Source organism: Primulina eburnea, chromosome 14, assembly GCF_022965805.1.
Source record: "Primulina eburnea isolate SZY01 chromosome 14, ASM2296580v1, whole genome shotgun sequence".
In the NCBI taxonomy this organism is placed as follows: Eukaryota; Viridiplantae; Streptophyta; class Magnoliopsida; order Lamiales; family Gesneriaceae; genus Primulina; species Primulina eburnea.
This window is the reverse complement of record NC_133114.1, coordinates 32,205,339-32,229,444: the sequence shown is the minus strand read 5'-3', so window position 1 is coordinate 32,229,444 and position 24,106 is coordinate 32,205,339. Positions and strand designations below refer to the sequence as shown.

Genomic DNA, 24,106 nt, shown 5'->3' with positions numbered 1-24,106 from the left:
TAACAAAATTCAATGAGTCTGTTGGTTACGTTGGAACTAAAAAAATTATATTATTTGCTTACACAAGTTTTTTAAAACAACAGCTAAATAGTGCTTTTTTGATGCCATAATTGCTAGCTTTTGGTCTTCTACAATTACTTCTATCCAAAATTTAAAATAATTTTTTTAACATTTATCGAAACGTGAAAATTGTTTATATACTTTTTTATTTGATAAAACCACATTTAAAAATTGGAATTATTTATTTTTTCAGTTAAAAGTTCCCCATGCATGTGACCAATTTATACTGATCTTGTATGGTACTGATTAAAATTTGTATTTTCATGAACAAAATTTTGTAATTGTGGAGGGATGGCTTAATCCATGCATGCAAACTATGTATGTTGTTCATTAAAAGAAATTGAAATTCATATACAGCATACCCTAGCTGCTGAACTAATTGCAGAAGATCAATAAGTTTAGATGGAATTGTGTGTGTGTGTGTGTGGGAGGGGGGGGGGGGGGGGGGGGGGTTGTATTTTGTTTTCTGACATGCCGGAAAAATATTATTTTTAAATATGATCTTCTGTGGTGTATTTCAAATACATTGCGAGGTTATTTTTAAAAAACATGTTTGATCCATTTTCTCAAATATGTCGGTTGTGTGGGCATCTTTGTTGTCCAAATTGTTATGAAAACAAGTGTCAACGTCCCAATTAATATGATCTATGTGATTATTTACATGGTCGATCGTATCATTTCAAACAAACCTACCCATAGATTATAATCTGGTCACATCATTTTGAAGTTGTGTCATAACATGATTTCTTTATGGGCAAAGTCCAACTGGAACCGGAGAATTGCTTGTGATTGGAATTTCGGGAATTGCCAAATATAACATTCAATATTTGGCGTTGACTCTCCTCAAATTTTATGTCTATAAATTTATATTCCAAGAATCTCGCGATCAGAATGAAAAAACTGATATTTCATCATTTTATTATTGTTATTTGTATGGCGCACGTTGACGTATAATTTTATTAAAAAACAACTAACCTGCGAAACAAAGCAATAATAAACCAGATACTAATTCAGACAGATACCAGCTAAATAAAATCTCGAGAAAGAAACGCGAATCAATTAGTGACATTTCCTGCGGGGTTCAAAGGCGAAGGGTCCGACATTGAAGAGCACCAAAGACGGCGTCTCAGAGGATAGCACAGGGGTTGCGCCCCTGGCTCCATCATGGAGATTGGTGGCGGCGTTGCATCCCCGGATGGGGGAGGAGAGTAAGAACACCTTGCATTTATGGGTTTTGAAAAGCGTCAGATTCGGCGGCATGAAGAAGAAATACCCGTTCTCGTCCGTCTTGGCTGTCTCCTTTATGTAGCCACATCGTAGCTTTACCTTCGCTCCTGTACAAAGATCAACAAAGAAAGTGTAGGATTAAAAGGATGGGTGAATAAAGTATGAAGATATTGCGAAATATTTCTGTCTATAATAGCACGCTTTATACACCATGCATCTAGATCTTCGATATATAAGTGCAAGTCAACAAGTGTGTAAATATTGATGAAGAAATGAAGTTGAATTTATTACCAACAAGAGGTGCAGCATCCTGGAGTGTGTCCTCTCCAACGTATTTGCAGGACTTGCAGTACACAACACCCTGAACAGCAACCTTAGGAGGTGGTGATGGTGGAGGCGAAGGGGCGAGATTGTCGTGAGATGGCACGGGGGCCGTAGCCGGCGAAATATGAATATCATTAGCTAATACTACAGAAAACTGTAGAAGAAGTAGAGCATATAAGAAATGAGGAGAAGCCATTATTGTTTTCGGGTTGTGTGTTGCTCGGTGTGGGGTTTCGCTGTTGCACTTGGAGTGGATTTATAGGGCTTTGGAAGCGCATATTTGGTTTTTTTAATTGTGCCAAAAATTTAAAATGCCAGATACAATTACAACGCTGTTAAATAACTATAATACGAGCATCTCGAGGGAAAAAAGACTATATATCTATAATATATAACTATATGATACAAGTCCCACGAATAAGAATTATGTTAATTATCTCTTGATTGACTGAGTAAATATCAAGATTTCACTATTATAATCTCCATGAAATGTTATACATAAATTTGTAATTAACATCTCTTTTTATTTTTGTTTTAGGCTTTCCATATATTCAACCATAGTCATGCATGAGAGGAGAGAGATTTCATGAGAATTTGCATGCATATGTGGAAAATGCTAAGAAATCGTTTGCACGGTTTGCTACGCTTTTTGAAGTTTGCAGAGAGTATTTTACTTATCGATTTCAGTAATTAGATTCCAATGCCTTTAATGAGAATTTAATTATCTGACAAAATAATAATTAATTGTATCGAAAAACGGGAGTTGACTTTGAACGCTTGGACGGGCATTCTATATAAAATTTTCCGCCACTTTTCAGCTCAAAATTAATTATGAATATTATATTAAATCTCGACTTCCACGTCGTTATGAATGAATTAATTTCAATTATAACTAAAATAGCGAATCAAAGTGGATCAAGCAGCAAGTGAAGTACTGATTAATTTGTTAAATTCTCAGCTCCTTCTACTAATGTCGCACTGGTAAGATTATTTGTTTGTTTTATTTACTCGGTTCATGTAACTGGAAGTTTTCGAGATACCGCGGCCATTATGTGCGGAGAAAATAACGTGTTCACATGTCCTACGAGGATATTAATTTTAATTTCATGACCACATAAATGGACTTGTAATCTTGGACTCGTCGAGAAAAAAATGGTTTATTTTTTCCTTGCAATTTCCTTGAACCCCGCCACAAAGGTGGCCAATGGATCGGGTTGGTAAATATTGAGCCCATATGTCATGCAAGTAATAATGAAGATCGGAATTCGGACATTAATTGAAACATCACCAACAGATATCAAGTCAAGTTTCAGTCACAATATAATTAATGAATGAATAAAACAAAAAGTTCTTGCAACGAAAATCTAGCAGAAATGAATCTAGCTAGAGTGATTCAGATGGTGTAGGAAATTAACTTAACAGATAAACCAAGAATAGATTGCTCGTTCTGATCTTTTCCTGTATTCAAAAATGCAAGATAACTGATGTCAAGATTTACCTATCGCTGGCTTGCACAACTTTAGCCTGGAAAAGATGAGAATTTGAATGTAAATTAATTAAGCATGCAATGAAGTAAGTCGTGATGGTCGAAGAGACCAAAAATTTATTCATGGTATATTGTGAATGACTCAGCGTCATTGACAGAGAAATAAAAGGCAGAGTCAGGGGCGAACCGCAGTTAGAAATATGGTTGGAAAAGCCAAAAAGGGGTATAATCCGGCAAGCCCCCACCTATTTTCATTACGCCGCCGGAGAGGGCTAGAGAGAAGTTATATCGCAGACGATGAACTACATAATCGGGCCGATTTCAGTTAGGAGTTTTAATAGTGGCCCAAGGTATTACTTTTCGTGATCAGAGCTGTAATACGGATCATGCCCACAATATAAAATATTGAATTGGATTGACAATATCATGTCTTTCCAAAGCTAACACAAAATTAGTTAGGACTATCACAAAAATTAATTGAACTGAGTTGAAATTTTCTCGACTTATTAAATAAATTAATGAACACAGTCTCTAAGTTATGCTTGCAGCTCCATGTTCTTATGCGGACTTCTCAATCGAGGGAGAAGAGGAAAATATCGATTTTAAAATGATGAAGGCGTATCAGTTTGTTTAAAATTTAATTTGATACAAACTTTACTAAACTATATTGAAAATGATATTTCGATCGATGAAAATTATTAGAGAGATATTTGTTAATATAATAATGCTATTTAATTCAATTACGAGTGGGTCTCATGACCGTCTCACGGATTCTAATCTGTGAGACGGGTCAACCCTACCCATATTCACAATAAAAAGTAATACCTTTAGCATAAGAAATAATAATTTTTCATGGATAACCCAAATAAGAGATCCGTCTCACAAATACGACATGTGAGACCGTTTCACATAAGTTTTTGTCTTCAATTACTAACTAACCATGCAATTGTTTTGAAAAAAAAAAGGTGAAAGATGATAATATCGGGAAATGAAGATAAAATCAAAAATCATTTGGGAAAAAACAAGGTAACGACCGATATTTAGTCAAACAAATCCAACAAGGTAAAACTCCAAAAATGCCATTTTTCTGCTGACCATGGAATAAGCAGGATATCTTCCATTCCCCTTATTCAACTTCTCTAGATTCAAAGGTACCCATACCTCGGAGAAAAGGCGTCATGGGAGAAATGTGAATGATTATCAGTTGTAGCATTTCATCACCTTATGCCAAAGAAATTAAACAGCAACAAGGGCTCAATTTCGTGCAAAAGATAATGAATCTACACTTCGTGTATGTACCAAAAACAGGAATGAGTAGTTGATCAGCCTAGTGGTTGGCACAAGAAATTGGATTGCTATAACATTGTAATAGCCCAATGAATCAAAGGAAAAAAGAAGGCAGTGGAGTTGCTCACGAGATTCATACCCGATGTTAAATGGAATGTGCTTTTGCTAATCCATCAGACGGGCTCACCCGATGTGTCAGGTATGCCAACTTTTAGGCACAAGAATACAGATAGAGAGAGAGAGAGGGACTCAACCATAATAAACATCATGATCATCCAGTGTAGTGTTCTTTTACAAAGGCAATTGTCTAAATGCTTTTCAGCTACATTTGTATTTGATGAAAATTACACCAGTCAGCTCACAAACAGAAATCAAAAAAATTTTGGTTTAAGCATGGGTGAAGTAGTATGATGAGTAGGACTGAGTTTTTGAATCCAATGAACCAGTCCCTTCTTATGATCTTGACATGTTGGGTTCTGTACCAGATTGAGGGTTCCATCACGAGCAAATGAATACTCCAACTTCTCTAGTACCTTCACAATCTGCCAAAACTCAGGCCTCTTGTCTGGTTGCAAAGACCAACATAGTTCGATCAAAGCTTTCATGGTAGGTGGGCAGCCCAAAGGTATAGTAGGCCTCAAATTCTGAAAAATCAAAGACATCATTGCTTTAGTAAATATGGACAAAAATTTATTCAAAAGGCGAGAAGATGTCGATAATTTTAATGCCCATATTTTCGCCAAAACATGCCTTGTTCACCACAGCAAAAGCAGCTTGTATAGGAGTCATATCTTCATAGGGGACAGTTCCAGCCACAAATTCCCATAAAATGAGTCCAAAGCCATACACGTCGACTTTCTGTCCATAGTGCTTCCTTTTGATCATTTCCGGAGCCATCCATCGGTATGAACCAGGGTCATCTGCCAGAAGATCACAGTACACCTCCTCACAAGCTATGCCAAAATCAGCTACTTTGAGTTGGAAATCTTTGTTAATTAAAATATTTTCTGGTTTGAGATCCCTGTGAATCACACCATGTGAATGAATATACTCCATTCCTCGTGCAATGTCCAAAGCCATAGAGATTAACTTTTGTAAAGGAAGAGATTTATGCTCAAGCTTGTGCAAGTATGCTCTCAAAGATCCCTCGGTCAAATATTCCGTCACAACGCAAAAGACCAGAGGTTTTCGGCATGCCCCTACAAGCTACATTTCGATATTATTTAAGAAATCGTGAGTTCGGTAGCTTGGATTTAAAAACAAGGATCAACATTAACACCAATTTTCAGAATTTCCGTAAGCAGAATACATCAAAATATCACGCAACACAAGGAAATGTTGTAAGACTTAAATACTTCACCAAAAATTGTGGCTAATTAATAAGCCATGATCGGAAAACATGTTGAACACATTTGAGCACCTTGAGAACATTTTGATGGTGGAGACGAGACAAGAGAGTGACCTCTCTATTGAACTGCTTCTCTAACCGAGCACCTAGAAATCCATTTTCGTCATCATCTGGCACTCTGATAATTTTCACTGCCACAGGCTCATCCATGTAAATCCCATGGTAAAGCTGACTGTGGGCACCATGAGCAAATTTTAACCCTAAAAATAACTTCGAAAGATCAATCATATGCTCATCTGCAGCATCTACAGAGGTGACCCTTCCCCCACCATGATCAAAATACTTTGTCCATGCTGACTCCTTACGGCTCTTAGACTTGTCGTGAAACTTCATCGAAGTGAAATGCCTAAGAGGACTATGGTTTCTTGCAGAATTCAGAGCAGGAACCTTGGTTTCACGAGAATCTTTACGGAACAAATTACCAAGTCCAGTCTCGTTTTCTTTCCTTCGTGGATGTGGAGTCGAGAATCTATTCTGATTAGACCTGGCTTCCCTGAAAGAATCAGAAAGCTTAGTTTCTGGGTGAGGTGATACAACCCTCGGCTTATTTATGTTAGGATGTTGCTGAATTTGGATGGCATTTGGTTCTAGTTTGGGATTCACCGCAGCTGGTTCTACTAATGTTGATTTGACATGGCCAGATATTCGAATGGGCTGAACATTAAACGGAGCCGAGCTCAATCTCGAAGCATTCAAACGGTGATATACAGTGTGAGAGAATTTAGTTCTTCTTATCCAAGAATTAGCTTCTTCATCCATTGTTGAGATAAAAAAATACTATGATTCTTCCACCCACCAAATCTCCTCAAGATTTCACAACAGTCCAACTACAGAAATTTTTCAATCCCATCAAAATATGAAGAGAGAAGAATCAAACTCCACCTCCATCAGACATTAAGAACCCTGAAATAAGATCAACAGTGAAAAAAACATATATACATCTAAAAACCAATAGCCATTAGAACCGAAATCCGTGAAACCCTTCACATATGAATCTTTTTCAAAGCCAAAAAAAAGTTTCAAATGTGTATTGCAGAAAGACGAAACCTAATCGATTGAATTTATGAATATTACATATAAGCCAACCGAACACTATTCCACACCACATCAATCACACAGACCAACCCATATCAGCTACAAAGTAAATTCCAGCTTCCTTCGACTCCTGACAATCTCGCATAAATTCCCGTACAGAATGGCAAAGATAAATCAAAACCAACAAAATTGATCAGCATATTCAATTGGCTTGAAAATAAAGTAACACCCGTCATTATACACCTCATTGTCCAACAAAAAAAATCACTGTTTTCAAACACGCAAAATCGGGATCTTGACTCACCTAAAGGGTATATCTTCCATCATATGCTCTCTTATTCTGGGTAGTTGCCACCATTTTTTTAAAAAAATATTGTGTTAAATTGTTGCCACCAATTAAAAACACATCCTTTGAAGAAAGCCCGCCGATTCAGATGAGCCAAAACTCCACGCAGAATAATGATTCATAAGTACCACAGGTACCATCCCATATGTGCAATCCCAAAACACGAAAAACTATATGTGAATAGAAATATAAAAATTCTATAGGAAGAAACGGAGAGTGATATCTTTGTGGGGCCCGGTGAAGTAGGAGGCTGATGGAGCCAGACGTAGTCCCAAAGTCAAGGCGTAAGAGAGAGGAAATAGGCTGAGAATGTTAATTACACATGAAAGAATACAAAATGTCCGCGTCAAAGCGAATCGAGTTGCAGGTAATTGGGTACGTCTATTAAGAGAAGACGCAAAAATAAACAGATCAATTTTATTTTTAATTAAAATAAAAATATTATTTTTAACCTAAAATATAATTTATTTTCATAAATCGAGTTGAACATCGTATATATGCTGATGCATGTGTTGTATACTTTGTTTCTTCGTTTTTATGCTTGAAAGTTTTAGTTTTTTGATATTTTGAAATTGAATTTCGATCAGCATTAATTATTTTTTTATGAAACATCATCAGTGTCTTATATGTATCTCGGATAGATTAAGATTTGTGCATTTAAATTAGAGGACGTTTTGTCTTTCTTTTTATTTGAATGTGTCCTTCAACAATTTTCGACTTCAGAAAACTTTTCTAGTCATTAATCACAAAACTCCAGATTTATTTGACACCAGCCTACAATTTAACGGGCTTGATATAGAATCGTTGGATCTTTCCATCCTTCGGGCCCAATACAGTAATTGACCGAACTGCCGGTAACAACGTTTAAAAGGCCTTCTAAATTTATATTGGGCTAAAATCCTAATTTTAGACTTCAGATCCATTTTAGCTTTGTATACCAGGGTTGGGGTCGACCTCGATCTCAATACGGGCTTAGCTTTCATCCGTAAGTTATAAGTTGGACCTAAATTTTTTATGGATGAAACATAAAAAAAATTAATAGTTATATATATTTATTAAATACAATATTTAATTCAAATTCTATGAATTATCAAAATCATGTATGATTACATTATCTATATATATTAATTTATCATCTCTATATTATATATTTTTCAACATCTCGTCGCACAAACTACGAAAAATTTTAATGTTGAAAAATACAAGGGGTCTACTGCCTCTCTAGATCCTTGCCTCCTGGGAAAATAATTTTGTGAGAATATTTAGCTATACATTTTGTCATAATTTGTTTTAGTGTTTATAGGTACTATAATGGTAAGAACACCTTTTTATAATGCATAATACATTTAAATGAATTGATTTTTTTTAACATGTACATGAAACTTTGATTAAATTCATGAAAAAAAATATTCACAAGTATTTTATAAAAAAAGAAAATTTTTATTTGTATTTTTATAAAATTAATATACTGCCACGTTTGATTAGACATCGACATAGTTGGTGGTGGTCCGGTTTTCTCGGGATTACTTCAGTTTTATTCGAGTTTATCTAAAAGGGTCTTTGATGTCCGTCAATGACATGGATTCTTCCTATTTTGGTCCAAATATTTTATACTCCATTTCCTAATTTAAACCACACACAATAATATTTTAAATACTAATTAATTTGGATATACTCCCATGCATATAAAAAGCCTGTTAGTCCTCCTCCTTCGAATATAGAAATCCCCTGATCACCGTGAAATAAATTATATATATATATATAGGTTTCTCGGGGATTATGGCTAGGATTCCCGTAAAGCACCGGATTCTGATGGGTGGCAGCAGCTCAGAGATCGAGTCTCCCGGTGACCCGGTTGCGATTGATTTTTCCGATACAGTTTTCGAGTTCTTGAGCCAAGAATCCGAGGGGTCGTCGTTGGCGAGCAGTATCGATCATGAAGAGGAGGAGGATGAAGAGGGAGAGAATCGAAATGAAACCGGTAATGGTAATGCTGAAGATAATGATTGTTTCTTTGAGACCCAACATCGATTGTTACAAGTAAGTCGATACATTTCATCCGTCTTTCTTTCCAAATCTGTGTCAAAAATTTGATAGCCAATGATTGAATGAAGCCCTTCTTGTTGATGCTAACTAATACCTTTTGGTGGAAATTGGTGTGTACGTTGCAGGGTATAATTTGCCGAACAAGTTCTTTAGAAACTAAAGTCCGACATATTGCCAGGGAAGCAGTAAAAGAAGCGCAACTGTCAGGAAATATGTGTGCCTGCGACAGAGCGCTCCAAATTGGTTGCCGGAGATGTCTGATGGAGGTGGTGTGCCGCAGCCTCCATAATGCTGGTTATAACAGTGCGATTTGCAAGTCCAAGTGGAGAAGCTCACCTGATATTCCATCAGGTATTAAAATAGTCCCTTTTATCATCTTTACGTCTCAATAGTAATCTCTTCTCAATGCTGCGTTTGTTTTCTTTGATGATTATATATATTTCCGATAAATGTTAAGCCGATGCTTGTTGCAGGGGAACACACGTTCTTGGATGTATTGGACAACTCAAATCCAAAAAAAGAAGTGAGAGTGATCATTGAGCTGAATTTCCGGGTTGAGTTCGAGATGGCCCGAGCAAACGAAGAGTATAAAAAGCTTATCAAGAGGCTACCCGAAATGTTTGTTGGGAAAATCGAGAGGCTACTGGGATTGCTAAAGATTTTGTGCGCTGCTGCTAAGAAGTGCATGAAGGAGAAAAAAATCCATATGGGTCCGTGGAGAAAGCATCGTTACATGCAAGCCAAGTGGCTTAGAACTTGCGAGAGAACGGCGTTTTCTCCACCTTTGTCGTCGGGGTTTTCAGGCCATCTGGCCCCACCGACGGTATCCATACTCAGCGCAGATATGATTAACAACTTTACGAATTTGCATAGGTCCGTGGTTAAAGTGGGGTGAAGTTTGGGAAAGTTGCAAGTTTTGATCTACAGGAGCGAAGTTCAGATGAATTGTAAATACTAAATAGTGGTTTCGGATTACCTTATAAGATCACGTCTCTGTTATAAGATGTAATAGGACACGAGGCCTGCAGATGCATCACTAAGGAACCAAACCATATCAATGAAGGTGAAGAGAGGTAAATGAAAATTGTACCAACAACATATGTTCACAGTCAATAATGACTTGTATTTTGTTACATCTTATAATTACTATGAGATTCGCTACATGAATATTACTCCTCCTGTACAGCCAAAATCCGGAAAAAAAACATGAAGTACAAACACAAAGATGACAAATATTCGCACATAAAGAATTTATGTATCAAGAAATAACAAATTTCAAAGCCAGACTATTTCCCACACAATGCTACATTGAGTTTGCAGATGAACATCGCTTGTTTCTACATCAGCGCAAGTGCTCAACCATTTCAACTCAGAGCTAGATTCACTGAAATTCCCCTACAAATTCAGGTCATTTTTTTGGAGCAGGCAACGAAAACCAAGATTCAATCACATTAACTTGTTCAAAAGATTCACCTACCTTGTACTTGAATACTAGACCAAGATGACAATGAAGAAGACAATCCCTGTCTAATCTCTTCAAATGTTGGGTGTGACCCCGAACCATACTCAAACATCTGATGATACATAGACCAGATATCTTTAGTTTTCATCTGGTCTAGGAGATGTATGTCCATATCCTCATTCTCAGGTTCATCGACCTCAGTCTTCCCTTCAAAAAATTTCACTATTTGTCTCATTGTTGGCCTAGCATTTGGTTCGGGGTGCACGCACAACAAACCTAAATGAAGCACTCTGTCAACTTCCTCTTCATTGAGCCCTCCTCTGTCCCTTAATCGTGTGTCAGCCGAATTCATCAATTCTCCTCTTCTGAAGAGTTCCCACACCCAATCCACCAGTGGTGTCTTGCTTCCTTCTATCGGTCTTCTCCCACAAATGACTTCCAAAATCAAGACTCCGTATCCAAATACGTCCGTTTGAGTCGATGTTCGACCACTCTTCACAGTCTCTGGTGCCATATACCCAACCGTTCCCACCACACGTGTTGTGCCAGCCACCTTATCATGATCATGCATCCGAGCTAACCCAAAATCTCCTAGTCTTGCATTCATGTCTTTATCGAGTAACACATTGCTGGCCTTGATGTCCCTGTGCAAGACTTTAGATTCCCAACCGTCGTGCAAATAAAGAACACCGGAAGCAACTTGCTTTAGAATTCGAATTCTATCTTCAAAACTTAACATTATGGTCTCATCACATTCAAACACCCATTTGTCGAGACTTCCATTTTCCATGTAATCATACACCAAAATCAGGCTTCCTTTTTCTTTCTTGCACCAACCTCTTAACCCCACTAAATTTCGGTGTTTTAATCTTCCGAGGCTCGAAATTTCCGCCAAGAATCCCCTAAGCCCCTCGCTGGTTTCATGAGAAATGCGCTTCACTGCAATCTCTGCTCCTCCAGGCAATTTCCCTTTGTAGACTTTCCCATTTCCGCCTAGTCCAATTACATTTCCATCTGAAAAGCTCTTCGTTGCCGAATCAACATCTTGATAAGTTAGTCTATGTGGCCAATATTCCAACTCCCAATCTTCCATTTCCTCTCTTTCCCTTCTTAATCTCCTATTCCTTCTGATCCACAAAAAAGCAAATAAACAAGCCGTGAACACAAACAACAAAAGTCCCACTGTCAACCCTGCAAAAAATCCTTTGGTTTTATAAATTGGAGTCTTTGGAAGCTCGAAAGATGGCAAACCCCATGTGATTAACCCCTCACTCAGCGAAGAATTCAAGTTACTGAAACTCCAAGCCAAAATATTGTGACCTTGAATCAAAGTTCCTGTAGATGATGTGAAACCAACATACATTTCATCCTCGAGAACCTGAGAAAGATCAAGTGAAACATTCAGCAAAGGTTGATTAGGCTTTTTCATCCCCACAGGCGCCATAGTAACATTAACGAGACTTTCAGCAAAATCGATCCAAACTTGGTAAACTTTTCCATCGTTAAGCTTCAGTTTCTTGAATGAATTCTCGCCAGACCAATAGCCAGCTTCATAAGCTGCTAGGGATTCGAGGGAATTCACATTAATACCAACATGGTTATCATTAATATCATCAAACTCCTGATTCTTGAAAACATCAAACTCAACTCCGAATACATGAGTGCTGGGGACTTGATTTGTGAAATTCAAAAAACCCAGATTTTGTGACGAAACAGCACCTTCTATTCCTTCAAACGGCACAAACAAGAACACGATGCCGTGTCCAGGGAGTCTGTGTCGGTACGGCGCCATGGAGAAAATAAAAGAAGTTGAGAAGGGAAGAACAATCGATGAATTGGGTTGTTTAGCGGGAATCTTCTTTGGGTACAGTGCTCGACCAATGGAGTTCTCTGTGTCGTTTGTAAGCGAAAGAATCCGAGATTTGATTGTGGCGTCGCCAAAGAGTGACACATCGGAGGAATCGAACCCATTATACAGAAAATCGATGGCTGAAACTGAACGCATGCAAAGAATTGTTGCAATAAATAATAGAAGAAGCTGCTTTTCTTGTTTCTCCATGCTTCTCTAATGGAGATTATGATTATTTTCAAGTTGGAGGTGGTATCTAATCTAATTTAATCTATTCTAAATGGGAAAGAACGAACAGGTCATTTTGAACGCGACAACCATAGTCAAAGCTTGTGATATCAAAGTTATATTTAGGTACGCAGCTTGCATTTATTATTTATATATACATACATGCATTTAAAATATTTTAGGTTACATTTTGGAGGAACGAATTTTATTTTAGATATAATTTAATATATGAATTTGAAAGAATACTTATTTTGTGTATATAAAATTCAGAATGCAATTATGCATTACTTGATATAAAATGAATTCAAAAAATTTAAAATCAATGTATTTGGATAAAATTCTCAAATTTGTCAATCAAAGCATTAACTCTGTGTTATAAGTCAAAATTTTAGAGAAGTTTTTATGAGAGTTTTTCTTCTAAATTAATTGGGAATATCACGATTCTTTGTTAGGTTAGATTTCTTCGAACGGAAGTGAATTAGGCAAAGTTTCCGAAAGGCCGTTTACTGTTGGACATTTAATTCAAATTAATTAATAGCCAAAAAAAAAAAAACAATTACTCAACATCTTCATTGAACGAAATACATCCAGAAGAATTTCAGTTTAGTAATTATTTCAGGATTTCTTTACATTAAATTTTTTTTATTCATCTTACAAGCTAGTTTTATTCTTGATTTAATAACTTTTTTCACGGTAAGCCAACTCCAAATGCCTTTTCAATTATACAAATTCGATAAACATAACTACATTATCATGTCGATTTGATTTTGAAAACGTAAACGACCCTACTACTTATTAATTTTTTTAAACTTATTTCGGTGTATCAATAAAGTATAATTTTCGAAAAGAATTAAAGTCTATTTTGACGAGTATACCTACCTACGTGTTATGGTGGCGTGATTTGACCGTATATATATGAATTAAAGGACTTCGAATTTTCAAATGTTTGATGGAAGCCTTCGTTAAGAGCCAGTTGAGTATGGATCGAGCTTATTCCAGATTTCCCCCCAGGCTCAACTTGTACTTTGACTCATCCAATCGTTCCCACGTCCCATTCACTATTTGAGCTTAAATTTTCGTAGTTTTGAATGCTTTTTTTTTTTTTTGCATTAATCATAATTTTAAAGTATATTTATTTATTTTCTTTTATAATGAAGTGTAAGTTTAATTCATAAAACGTGGTATTTCTTACCCAACCAGGTAACAATACAAATTCAAATTGATTTGGCTCCTTCGTTTTTTTTTAATTATTATTTTTGGCATACTGGTTTATGACGGTTTAGCTTTCTTCCCCGAAGTGTACAGGTAGTTGTCATCTTTTTACCACTGAATCTGTGAGGTGCGTTCTTAAATTAAAAGTGTCTGTCTTTTACATACTTGAAATATTAAAATGAAGTATGATAGATAACTCCTAAACTTATACGTGTAAGCCCAAACCACACACATTATGAAAAAAGATCAATGCAGAAGTCAACCTCGCCAGACTTACATAAATTTTCAGATAAGTGTGTTTACATATGGCACAAAGCCTTCGTCATCTTCCTTACCAACCCTTGAGCTGATTCGAGGTATCCTGCATTTAACAAACCATCAATCAATATATCACGGCTACGTACTAGAGGATTGAATCCCTTTGGACTCAGCTCCTCCAGAAAGTATTGTGCCTCCTTCATCTTCCCAGCAGAGCGGCAGCGTTAACAAGAATTGAATAAGTCCTCTTATCAGGGACAACACCTTTGCAAATCATTCTTCTAACCAAAGCATAAACCCCCCATGGAAATTCTTGCATTCCTAGAGAGCGAAAAGCAAGGAATCGTAAACTTCTGTCGTTTGTGGACAGTTGGAATTTTTAAGGCAATTAAATAGTTTAACTGCTTGATCAATGAGACCCCGCTTACCATAATGTTCAATGATAAAAGAAACAACAGACTTCAATTTGTTGACTTTTCATGTTCTGAACAATCTTCCACATGGTTTCCCAATGGCGGGTTTGAGCAAGGGATTTTAGGAGCTCCTGAAATTCAAGGGTGTCTGGATCATAATTAAGGTTACAAATTCGAATTCGAGCCCAACTGAAGAAACCGAAGGATTCAATTCCACAGTTACATCGGCTACGGAGGACACGGTACAAGATGGCACTAGTATAGCATCTAAAATCGAACTTTTATTTAATATTTGATTATTTGGGATCTCTCAATTTCATTGCAAAATTTATAGATAACAGCTACTAACATGGTAGACAAGGGAGAAATGTTTTGGTAGGGCTTTCTATTTCAAGATGGCAAGAGGCTTGTCATGTGTCACAATAGGACCATGACTTGAAGCCTGACAGTTTTGGATACAAGGTTGTTCTTCAAAATAACTCCCGACTTTAGATATCGACTTAATGAATGGTAAAAAATGAAAATAACAGTGATATCGTGAGCGTAGGAGCTGGAATTAAAATATTTGGATAAACATGAAAGACATAAAAAAAAGATGTGGTTATGAATAAAATAAAAAAATGTTAGCACTTATTTGAGTAAAATATATATTTTTTGAGAAATTTGTGCATATAGATGCTCAAATTTCCCCCATTTCACATTAGATATAGTTTTTAGAAGACCAGCATCTTTATTTAAAAAGTCAACAAGTTTGAAAATACACTGGTAGGCATTTTTACTACCCTCCTGAATTCAACTAAAATAAAGCTTTAACTATGCTAAGCAAATGGCTTAATCGTGTTTAAAACCAATTTAGTCTATCTAATTAATTTAATTAATAATTAATTAATAAGTAATCAAAAGTAATGGATCCAGCATCCATAAATAGGCAAAATGGCGATCTTTCAAACAATAGGCCAATCAATATAGGTGCCAATAATTGTCTCCCTTGCCGTCCAATGCTACACCGATCGCACCTCGCGCATGTTAGCCACGTCCGGATTTGCTTCCATAATCCCCAGTTTCCGCACGAAAAACAATACAAGTAGAATAAATCATTTTCGGATTGGAAGGACTTGAACCCTAAAAATCAACCCCTTCACGCACTCTCAATTCTGGGGTCCTGTATTTCCTTCATTTTTTTATTTCTTTGATTTGATTTATTCCGCATCGAGGACATAGTTTTTTCTATATCTTTTTTAAAGACGAAGATATTATTTTTTTGATTGATGGAACGGTATTGTAGACTAGAGAGTTGTGATTCGATTCAATTTATAGTTGTTTGTGTTTGATTTGCTATTCCTTATTGCAATTGGAATTTTCTTGGTTGTCTTCATAAGATCGAACTCGCGTGGTCTTCTTAGAGCTCAAGACTCAAAATTTTTTCTGTTATTTTATTCTGTGTATCGGGCTGTCGGCATTGCATTCATCAGTGAATCTAGTGAAGTGGGTTCGGTGAATTTACCATTATTTTGGTTCTTTAAGCGCAACTGGATTGTTTTAAGTTGATTCATGAAGCTGAAAGTGATAAAGATTTAATCTTTGGAATAATTTCTAAGATCTTAGCCTGAATTTGGATGTGTGGCAATAGAGGAATCATTATTCATAGACAAAATTTGTCTTTTTTTAATTTAATTTTTGGGCATAGTTTGGTTAGAGTGAATGAAAGGAAGGAGGAGATGAGCGGCGAAGTTTGGCGATTGAGGGGACAACAATGACTACAGGGTCATTGGGTCTTCGATCTTCGGGAAGTTATGGATCTCTGCAGCAAACTCAGAACAATTCTGTATCATTGCCAATCCAAACTACACCACCAGTTTCATCGAGAAAACCTCCCAAGATGCTTAAGGAGAAGGAAAAGTTGTTCCACTGGATCTATAAATTCGCCCCTCGAAACAAGGTTGGAATGCTGCTTTTATCTCTGGTTTCCGCAGCAGTTTTCATCTGGGTGTTGTATGTTGGCAAAGGTTTGGCTTCCTCTTTTTCTGTCATTATTGTCTTTTTTCGAGCGTTTTGCTTGCTTTGAATGCTGCTTGTTGCACTAAAGAAAGTATGTGTAACGCTAAATAAGACAAATCATGGCTTTTCTATTGATTTAAAAGTACATGGTTGGGAATTGGGTCCTGAACCTGGTGTTTCAAGTCATTCTATGGTCATTCATTTTGTTAGTTCGCTAAAAAAACGCAGGCTTCTGATTCATATAGATATCTGTGTGTACTTATGCAAGTTTCACTGTGCGCCATAATATAATAGACCTATGGTTAGAAACAGGCTTATTATAAGCCAGGTTTCGAATCTGATCTGCTTGAATTCTTTTGATTTTGGGGATCAAGATGTGGGGTCGTTATGTGTTACAACAATGAATACTTTTGGGTACCTGCAGGTGAAGATGCTCAATTAACCATTATTCCAAATTCAAGTATTGAATTTGGGCCAATCTCAAAGCAGAAGGAAAAGGATGGTGTTGATGGAATTCTCTCTCCTCAAATTGAAGAGGTGCAAGTAATTGCAAATGCAACTCTTCAACCTCTTTCTCTGCCTCCAACTCCAGTTCCTCCTCATGTTTTTTTTACTGGATACAAACTCCCTCCTGGGAATCCGTGTGAGCATTTTACATTGCCTCCACCACCAGCTGATAAGAAAAGAATCGGACCACGTCGTGAGTTGATCACTTTATCATTTTATTTGGGTTTTAATTTTTTATGATCGATATTAGGAACAGATATGCACTCTAATGTTGACATTTGTTTTTTGACCGAGGTGTTCATTTTGATGGGTTTTTTGGGCTTTTGCACTTGCAGCATGTCCAGTATGTTACCTACCAATGGAAGATGCTATTGCTCGAATTCCAAATGCATCATCATTTTCCCCCATTCTTAAAAATCTTACATATGTTCATGAAGAAAGATTAGTTAAATCTGAATTTGGCGGTTCAGAATTTGGTGGTTACCCTTCATTAAGACAGAGGAACGATTCGTTTGATATTAAAGAGTCCATGAAAGTGCACTGTGGGTATGATAGTGTACTTAGTCTGTATATTTGGCATTATTTATCCCCTTGCTTTTACGAAGTTTATGTTTTTCTGATGTTTGGTGTGCATCAGGTTTGTAAAAGGAGCAAAACCAGGCCAACACACAGGTTATGATATTGATGATTCTGACCTTCTTGAGATGGAAACTTGTCAAGGAATTGTTGTCGCATCGGCAATATTTGGTACAGGCCCACCGACCTACATGGAGTTTCCCTTTGATCTTAAATCCTTTTGTATTAATGTAGAAAATCATTCTTCACCAGGGAACTTTGATGTAATACGTCAGCCGAAGAATATTAGTGATTATTCAAAAGACAATGTCTGCTTCCATATGTTCGTGGATGAAGAAACAGAAGTTTTTCTCAGGAATTCGAGTGATATTGGAAGTAATAAGAAAGTTGGGCAGTGGAGAATCATAGTCGTTCAAAACCTACCTTACACTGATCCAAGACGAAATGGAAAGGTAAATGCTCCAAAGGCTAACTAGTAAAAAATTTTGTGCTTGGGCAAGTGCTTTGTGCGTTCAATGTTATAAGTTAGAAAGATCACCACTTGTCATTTGTCACCATGACTATTTTATTTTGGTTATTGACCTTCTATGATTGATTTAAAATAGAGTTTGCATACTGATCATTTGAAGTTGATCCTTATTGCCCACTCATTTTTCCAGTTCATGATACTATGCTCGAATTCAGACAAGCAATCTTAAGCCCATTTGTCATAAGATAGTTTTCTTCCCCCACAGATTTCTTAGAGTGATCTTTAATTTTTTAAAAGAACCGATATCTTTACATTTTAGAGGCAAACTGTAATGAAGGACTACAAGGTTAAGAAGTTTAAATCATCTGAATTTCATTCAATTATCTGTCGGCTCTGTAATTTTGTCTATTCAGCCTTTTAAACAGTGTTGGACTCTCTTTAATTAAGTTTTCTATTTAATGACAGATTCCAAAACTTCTACTCCATCGGCTTTTCCCGAAAACCCGGTACTCGTTGTGGGTTGATGCAAAACTTGAGCTGGTTGTGGATCCAGTTCAAATTCTGGAAAGGTACATCTAACATAGAACATTAGTCATATAGGTGGTAGTTGGGCATGCAGTGATGTGTTCATTAGTGGTTTTATTCCAGGTTATCTATCTGGTTACCATAAGAGTTCAGCCAACCTTTGACAGCATGTATCCCTTCTTTTCTTGTAAATGATAGAGATGCACTAAGTAGCTAGAAATTGTTTTGAGACTTGTAAAATCTGGTGGATGAAATGACTTAGGTACTCCAACTTGTTTCATAAATCTTTTTGGTGTAAACAGTGCGAAGGTCTGATTGTCTTATGGGTCTTGTAGTTGTATGGACGACTTATATTTGTTTACTAGTAAGTTAATGATGGATTTCGAACCTTACCAGGTTACTGTCATGTTAGACTGAGATATGGTACTCCACGTAGCTGGTTCTTGGTTTCTCTTGTTTAGCGAACTATTTGCCGACGTTTTCATTGTACACCCTTATCAGGCAAATAATGGATTTATTGGCATGTAATACTTGCTTCAATATCTCTTATAGTCCATGTGCGTGATGATTTTTGTATCGTAACTTGGTAGCGTAATCAGTGGCTTTACAAGTTTTTCACTTTGTTGTTTTCCTTCACTTGAGTAAGTTGGTGTGCCTACTTGTGGTAAGGGTAAAATAATGGGAATTTCTACTTAGATTAATTTAATTGTAACTTTTTTCTTCCTGTGAACAATTTTTCAATGAGTTTTCCTTGAATATAATTCAGGTTTTTGTGGAGAAAAAATGCAAGTTTTGCTATATCAAGGCATTACAAGCGCTTCGATGTGTTTGTAGAAGCGGAAGCTAATAAGGCCGCTGGGAAGTATGACAATACTTCTTTGGATTTCCAAATTGAATTTTATAAAAAGGAGGGTTTAACACCATATTCTGTAGATAAATTACCCATCACCAGCGGTAGGGCAATGTTTATGATGGTTTTTTTTACCTCTTTTCTTCGGTTATAGCCTGCTAATTTATATCTCACGAGCCTTCATTTTCCAGATGTTCCAGAAGGATGTGTTATAATAAGGGAGCACATTCCTATCTCCAATCTCTTTACTTGTCTTTGGTTCAACGAAGTCGACCGCTTTACTTCCAGAGATCAATTAAGTTTTTCCACCGTAAGAGACAAGATTTGGTCAAAAACTAATTACACTGTCAATATGTTCTTGGATTGTGAAAGACGCAACTTTGTCGTTCAGGTAATATAGGTTGTGTTCTAAAGATTTGTCTAGTATTCAATTCATGAGTGCTTTCACCATGTTCCTTTCTGGCTCATGCAACTTCACAAATGGCTCACTCTTGCAGGGGTACCATAGAGACTTGCTTGAGCATTGGGCTCCTCCGCCGCCCCTCGAAGCCATAGTTCATGTTCCTCCTCCGCCATCAATAACGAAAGAAAATTTAAACCAAACTTCGCCCGACAGTTTAAGTAGTCCATTTAAGATAATTTCCACGAAGCGAGGCTTCAAGAAATCCAAGCGTAACCGGAAAATCATTGCTCATCGTAAAGATATGGGTAACTATTCAAATTTTGGGTAGATGTTTTCTTAGTATTCACCTAGATAATTTCGAAGATTAGTCGGCCATGGGGCTGGGGAAATTTGCAAGTTGAGAGTAGCAGTTATGTTTCTCATCGGGTATTGTTTCTCCTTTTCATTATTTTTATTCATAAATAACATATTTGTCCATTTTTTTTATGTATATAAACCACATGGATTAGCCACCAGTAAGCCCCTGGCAAAGGTGGTACTCCATTTATATCTCTACCACATCTTCTCTGCGCAAATTTCTTGCATCATGTTTCTTGGAATGAGCCGCCCCGCTGATTTGTTGCTTCCCAGCGATGAAGTGTTAGCAGATTTCAATCCAAAACTATGCTACGACAAACAACTCACCAGAACCTGAAACCATGTAGGGGATTTTAATGAAAAAATTTGAGTTCGTGAAAAATAAGTAAAAATGTGTTGTGTTATGAGTTTTTTAGGAAAATTTATGGGTATAAACAATATTAAATTTAGCATGATTTATAGGGTTGACGAAGTTTGATGTTGGACACTGTTATGGTCTACATTAGATGAATTTAAATCCCCCATATCAAAAGAATTCAAGCTAGTATAATATATTTTATACATTTATGAATTAATGCAAACATAATTTTGTAATATTTTTAATTTAACTAGGATCTAACTTATTTATAGAGTATAACTATCCACGAATTATAACTTATAACTCTACTTATAACTTATAGCTTAAGATTATATAAACTCTACTTATAACTATCCACATTGACTTGCCATATCAAATTCAATAAATAATTAAGTTTTAAATAATATATAAAATAAAATCCTATAAGTTACTAAAACTAAATCTGGCAAAACACTCTTAATCAGCAAATCCCATTTCTCTTTTAGAATTTAGTACTTGTGAGCCATTGTTTTCAAGTTTTTTTTACATGTTCTAGTTATCGCAACCATGCACATCAAATCTTGTCGATTCAACTAAGAACTCAATATTTAGCTTGAGGATTTGAAAGTAGGTGACAAAACGTGACGAAATTTTCATAAATGTCACACGGAGAAAAAACATTTCAATCAAGGTACGCCCACAAAAATATTGTTTCAAAAGCATTACAAAAACTTGTTTATTTTTGCGCAAATAAAATAATTCAATTAAACCTATTCACGAATGCTTTTAACAGATGTATACTTTGTTTTCTTTTTTCAATGAAAGCAGTTCCAGAAATGAGGATGAAGCTTTAGCAGAACATATTATATATATAGATATAGTGTCAGTTATATCTCGTGTATCCAAAAGCAGTTTTCAGTATGAAACAAGTTCCCCTGTTCCTCAGTTCTGGCGAGTCTTCAGTAATGGTAAATGTGATCAGTGTACATATGGGCTGTCATATTCAAGGCTTGGAGCATTGCTTCCCCGTATATATTAAAGCTAAAGACGCACAACCCGCCATTGTTTACGTCGATTGCACGAAACCTGTGCAGTTAAAAACCGCCATTTTAAGCTCGCTATGCAAAACTCGACTCAACTATTAACAGCTGAGAATCTCGACATACCTCTCTGGCCCCAGTCCAAGAGCCGTGCAGATCAATGCCCTCAAAATCGACTTATGAGTCACAACCAAGAAACTTTCTCCCTGTCCATTCCAGAAAATGTGTGAATGTACGTACTAGGATAGCTCGGGAATAGATTGAGTTTTTGATGAAGAGAAGAGCCTTACTGGGGTGAACAAGATTTCTAACCAAGCTTCATGAGCTGTCTGCCACAATTGTCGAATAGGGTACACGCCATCAACACAAAAATTTGAAGGATCCTCTCTCCATGCTGTGTACTCTTTGGGATATTTCTTCCGGGCATCCACTGCCTCCAAACACTAAACGTGATTTACTAAGTGGATATCGCTGACAGATTTATCAAGTGATGGCTAAATTCATTGCGAAGCAGAGCTGTGTGTGTTGTTGATTCAAATTTATTTACAAGAAAGTAAAATATGAGCATCTATTCATGCCAAAGGGCTTAGGAACTCTATGTTTGGACTTTGGAGTATCAGCCAAGGGGAGGGTTATAACAGAGGAACAAGAGAGACCCACCATTTTTCATGCCTTCAAGAAAATATAAGTGAGCCTCCTTGAGCGTGTCAAGATAAACCAGAGGTTGATCCCTCCCTTGCCACAAGATTTCGGCAGTAGACTGCATCAACACAGAAAGTTTTAAATACTCTTGAAGTATTTATTGTTGAGAATTGACCAACCTAGTAATGCACAACAAACCTTGGCACGAGATATAGGACTCGAAAAACACTTGTCAAAGTGCATCTCGGCCAAGGCGTTTCTGCACCTTTCGGCTTGTGCTGCCCCGGCCTCGGTTAGGACTGACAGGTTTGAGCTGCCCTATACACACAACAACATGGTTTGCAGCAGTATAACTTAAGAAGTAAGGGGACAGCCAAAAGCACCGAAAATGATCGTGTCTCTAGGGTCTATCTATCTAACATTTTTTAACTCTGAAGTAATAATTATAATTACCCAAAAACTTTTTCCAAACTCTTTTCCCCCGATACCCCAAACCAAATGAAGCATACCTGAACTCTACTTTCTTTATTCCACGAGCTAAGACCATGTCGTACAATCGTCACCTTCTTTGATGAAGCCAACAATTTTTCAGAAAGTGAAGTTGTGGCTCTTTGAAAATCATACGCACCACCAGTCAAAGAGCTGTTGTTTCCAGATACTTCTGCGAAGATAAGTGATGTTCAGGAAACCAAGTTTGTGCAACTGTTGCCAACATTTTCTCATCAAACAATATTGAGAGGTAATGAGAAAACAGACGAAATTATGATCCCACATCTAAGCAATTCAAACGAATTGTTACACGCGCAGGGCCAGCAATTATTGTAAAGTTACCAGTTGCAGTGGACTGTTCTGGTCTCGAAGATGAGCATATAACGCGATCACGTTGGCCGGAGTATGCCAGAAGGTTGGGAGGTTTTCTTGAACCATAGACTGCGGCCGTTGGCAAGAATGGAGAGAGCATAACAGCCATTTCCGCAGCGCAACCTATCATAACTAGAAGCTAATGCAGCCTTTCCCAGCCTTCTGGATTTCTACTCGTTTCGTTTTTTCTTAGTTAATGATTCGCCATTGTCGGGGGAAAATCTATCCCTGAGATATTTTTGGGTGGTTGCTGAATCATGGTTGCTATTGTTCCGGATTGCCATTTATAGTGACGGATTATTGTGGTCGTCTTTAATTTCGTGGAGATTTTTTTCTTATTCGTCTGGATGGATAGCTCAGTGGTAGCCCAACGGGGATAAACGGATATGCTCTTTTAAAAAAAAACAGAGAAAAAAAAGAGTAGGTCGTGAGAATCTTTTGAGACAGTTAAATTAATGATATTCATAATAAAAAATAATATTTCTAGCATAAAAATTAATATTTTTTTTGGATGATTCAAATAAAAGATCTGTGTCAAAAGTACGATCGTGAGAACGTCTTACACAAATTTGTCAAAAAAAATCAGTCATGACTCATGCAACGAGTGAGTTTACGTTACATGATAAGATTTACTCTTGATTTTTAATTTTGAAATTGGGATTAAAGGTCAATAAATTTTTGGGAGACTTGGTGGTCTTGACCGCATGTGGGCTTATCTAAAATATAAAAGCTTTGTTCAGGGAGCCCATGAATAAATAAGTAATGCAAGGCCCACTTTTAATTTTCTTTAGTTGGACTAATTTATTAAATTGGGTCATATAACCCATCAACATTAAATTTTCCTCCAATCTCTTCTCTCAACTTTTAATTTGGAAGCGAAACAATTCGTTCGACCATATC

General features: G+C 36.7%; 6 protein-coding genes and 1 pseudogene across 9 annotated transcripts; 2 read left to right on the top strand and 5 right to left on the bottom strand.

Moving 5' to 3' along the window:
• Nucleotides 1-900: 900 nt before the first annotated feature.
• LOC140813172 (non-classical arabinogalactan protein 30-like) lies at nucleotides 901-1,833 on the bottom strand. The gene is made up of 2 exons (XM_073171636.1): nucleotides 1,579-1,833; nucleotides 901-1,394 (listed from the first exon to the last, which is right to left on the bottom strand). The coding sequence occupies exons 1-2, from the start codon at nucleotides 1,805-1,807 to the stop codon at nucleotides 1,120-1,122; spliced, it is 504 nt and encodes a 167-aa protein (XP_073027737.1). The 5' UTR covers nucleotides 1,808-1,833; the 3' UTR covers nucleotides 901-1,119.
• Nucleotides 1,834-4,624: 2,791 nt separating this feature from the next.
• Nucleotides 4,625-7,506, bottom strand: LOC140813166 (serine/threonine/tyrosine-protein kinase HT1-like). Of its 4 annotated transcripts, XM_073171623.1 has the most exons (5): nucleotides 7,132-7,506; nucleotides 6,867-6,957; nucleotides 5,805-6,695; nucleotides 5,135-5,590; nucleotides 4,625-5,028 (listed from the first exon to the last, which is right to left on the bottom strand). In XM_073171623.1, the coding sequence occupies exons 3-5, from the start codon at nucleotides 6,549-6,551 to the stop codon at nucleotides 4,756-4,758; spliced, it is 1,476 nt and encodes a 491-aa protein (XP_073027724.1). In that variant the 5' UTR covers nucleotides 6,552-6,695; nucleotides 6,867-6,957; nucleotides 7,132-7,506; the 3' UTR covers nucleotides 4,625-4,755. The 4 variants fall into 4 exon arrangements, with proteins under 4 accessions (XP_073027724.1, XP_073027723.1, XP_073027722.1 ...); XM_073171622.1 differs by lacking the exon at nucleotides 6,867-6,957 and having other exon boundaries at nucleotides 7,132-7,505; XM_073171621.1 differs by lacking the exon at nucleotides 7,132-7,506 and having other exon boundaries at nucleotides 6,867-7,125.
• A 1,366-nt stretch (nucleotides 7,507-8,872) lies between these two features.
• Nucleotides 8,873-10,352, top strand: LOC140813170 (uncharacterized). Its single transcript, XM_073171634.1, has 3 exons — nucleotides 8,873-9,213; nucleotides 9,345-9,570; nucleotides 9,693-10,352. Exons 1-3 carry the CDS (start codon nucleotides 8,953-8,955, stop codon nucleotides 10,112-10,114), a joined length of 909 nt encoding a protein of 302 aa, XP_073027735.1. The 5' UTR covers nucleotides 8,873-8,952; the 3' UTR covers nucleotides 10,115-10,352.
• On the bottom strand, nucleotides 10,298-12,836 carry LOC140813164 (L-type lectin-domain containing receptor kinase VII.1-like). Its single transcript, XM_073171619.1, has one exon. It carries the CDS (start codon nucleotides 12,738-12,740, stop codon nucleotides 10,689-10,691), a length of 2,052 nt encoding a protein of 683 aa, XP_073027720.1. The 5' UTR covers nucleotides 12,741-12,836; the 3' UTR covers nucleotides 10,298-10,688.
• A 1,339-nt stretch (nucleotides 12,837-14,175) lies between these two features.
• On the bottom strand, nucleotides 14,176-15,073 carry LOC140811357 (pentatricopeptide repeat-containing protein At5g18390, mitochondrial-like; annotated as a pseudogene).
• A 513-nt stretch (nucleotides 15,074-15,586) lies between these two features.
• Nucleotides 15,587-20,524, top strand: LOC140813165 (probable hexosyltransferase MUCI70). The gene is made up of 9 exons (XM_073171620.1): nucleotides 15,587-16,647; nucleotides 17,064-17,339; nucleotides 17,482-17,692; nucleotides 17,784-17,893; nucleotides 17,975-18,174; nucleotides 18,657-18,760; nucleotides 19,483-19,670; nucleotides 19,758-19,957; nucleotides 20,064-20,524. Exons 1-9 carry the CDS (start codon nucleotides 16,395-16,397, stop codon nucleotides 20,295-20,297), a joined length of 1,776 nt encoding a protein of 591 aa, XP_073027721.1. The 5' UTR covers nucleotides 15,587-16,394; the 3' UTR covers nucleotides 20,298-20,524.
• Nucleotides 20,525-21,464: 940 nt separating this feature from the next.
• Nucleotides 21,465-23,477, bottom strand: LOC140813171 (probable 2-carboxy-D-arabinitol-1-phosphatase). The gene is made up of 7 exons (XM_073171635.1): nucleotides 23,177-23,477; nucleotides 22,855-23,006; nucleotides 22,544-22,663; nucleotides 22,364-22,463; nucleotides 21,994-22,133; nucleotides 21,830-21,909; nucleotides 21,465-21,749 (listed from the first exon to the last, which is right to left on the bottom strand). The coding sequence occupies exons 1-7, from the start codon at nucleotides 23,334-23,336 to the stop codon at nucleotides 21,623-21,625; spliced, it is 879 nt and encodes a 292-aa protein (XP_073027736.1). The 5' UTR covers nucleotides 23,337-23,477; the 3' UTR covers nucleotides 21,465-21,622.
• Nucleotides 23,478-24,106: the final 629 nt, after the last annotated feature.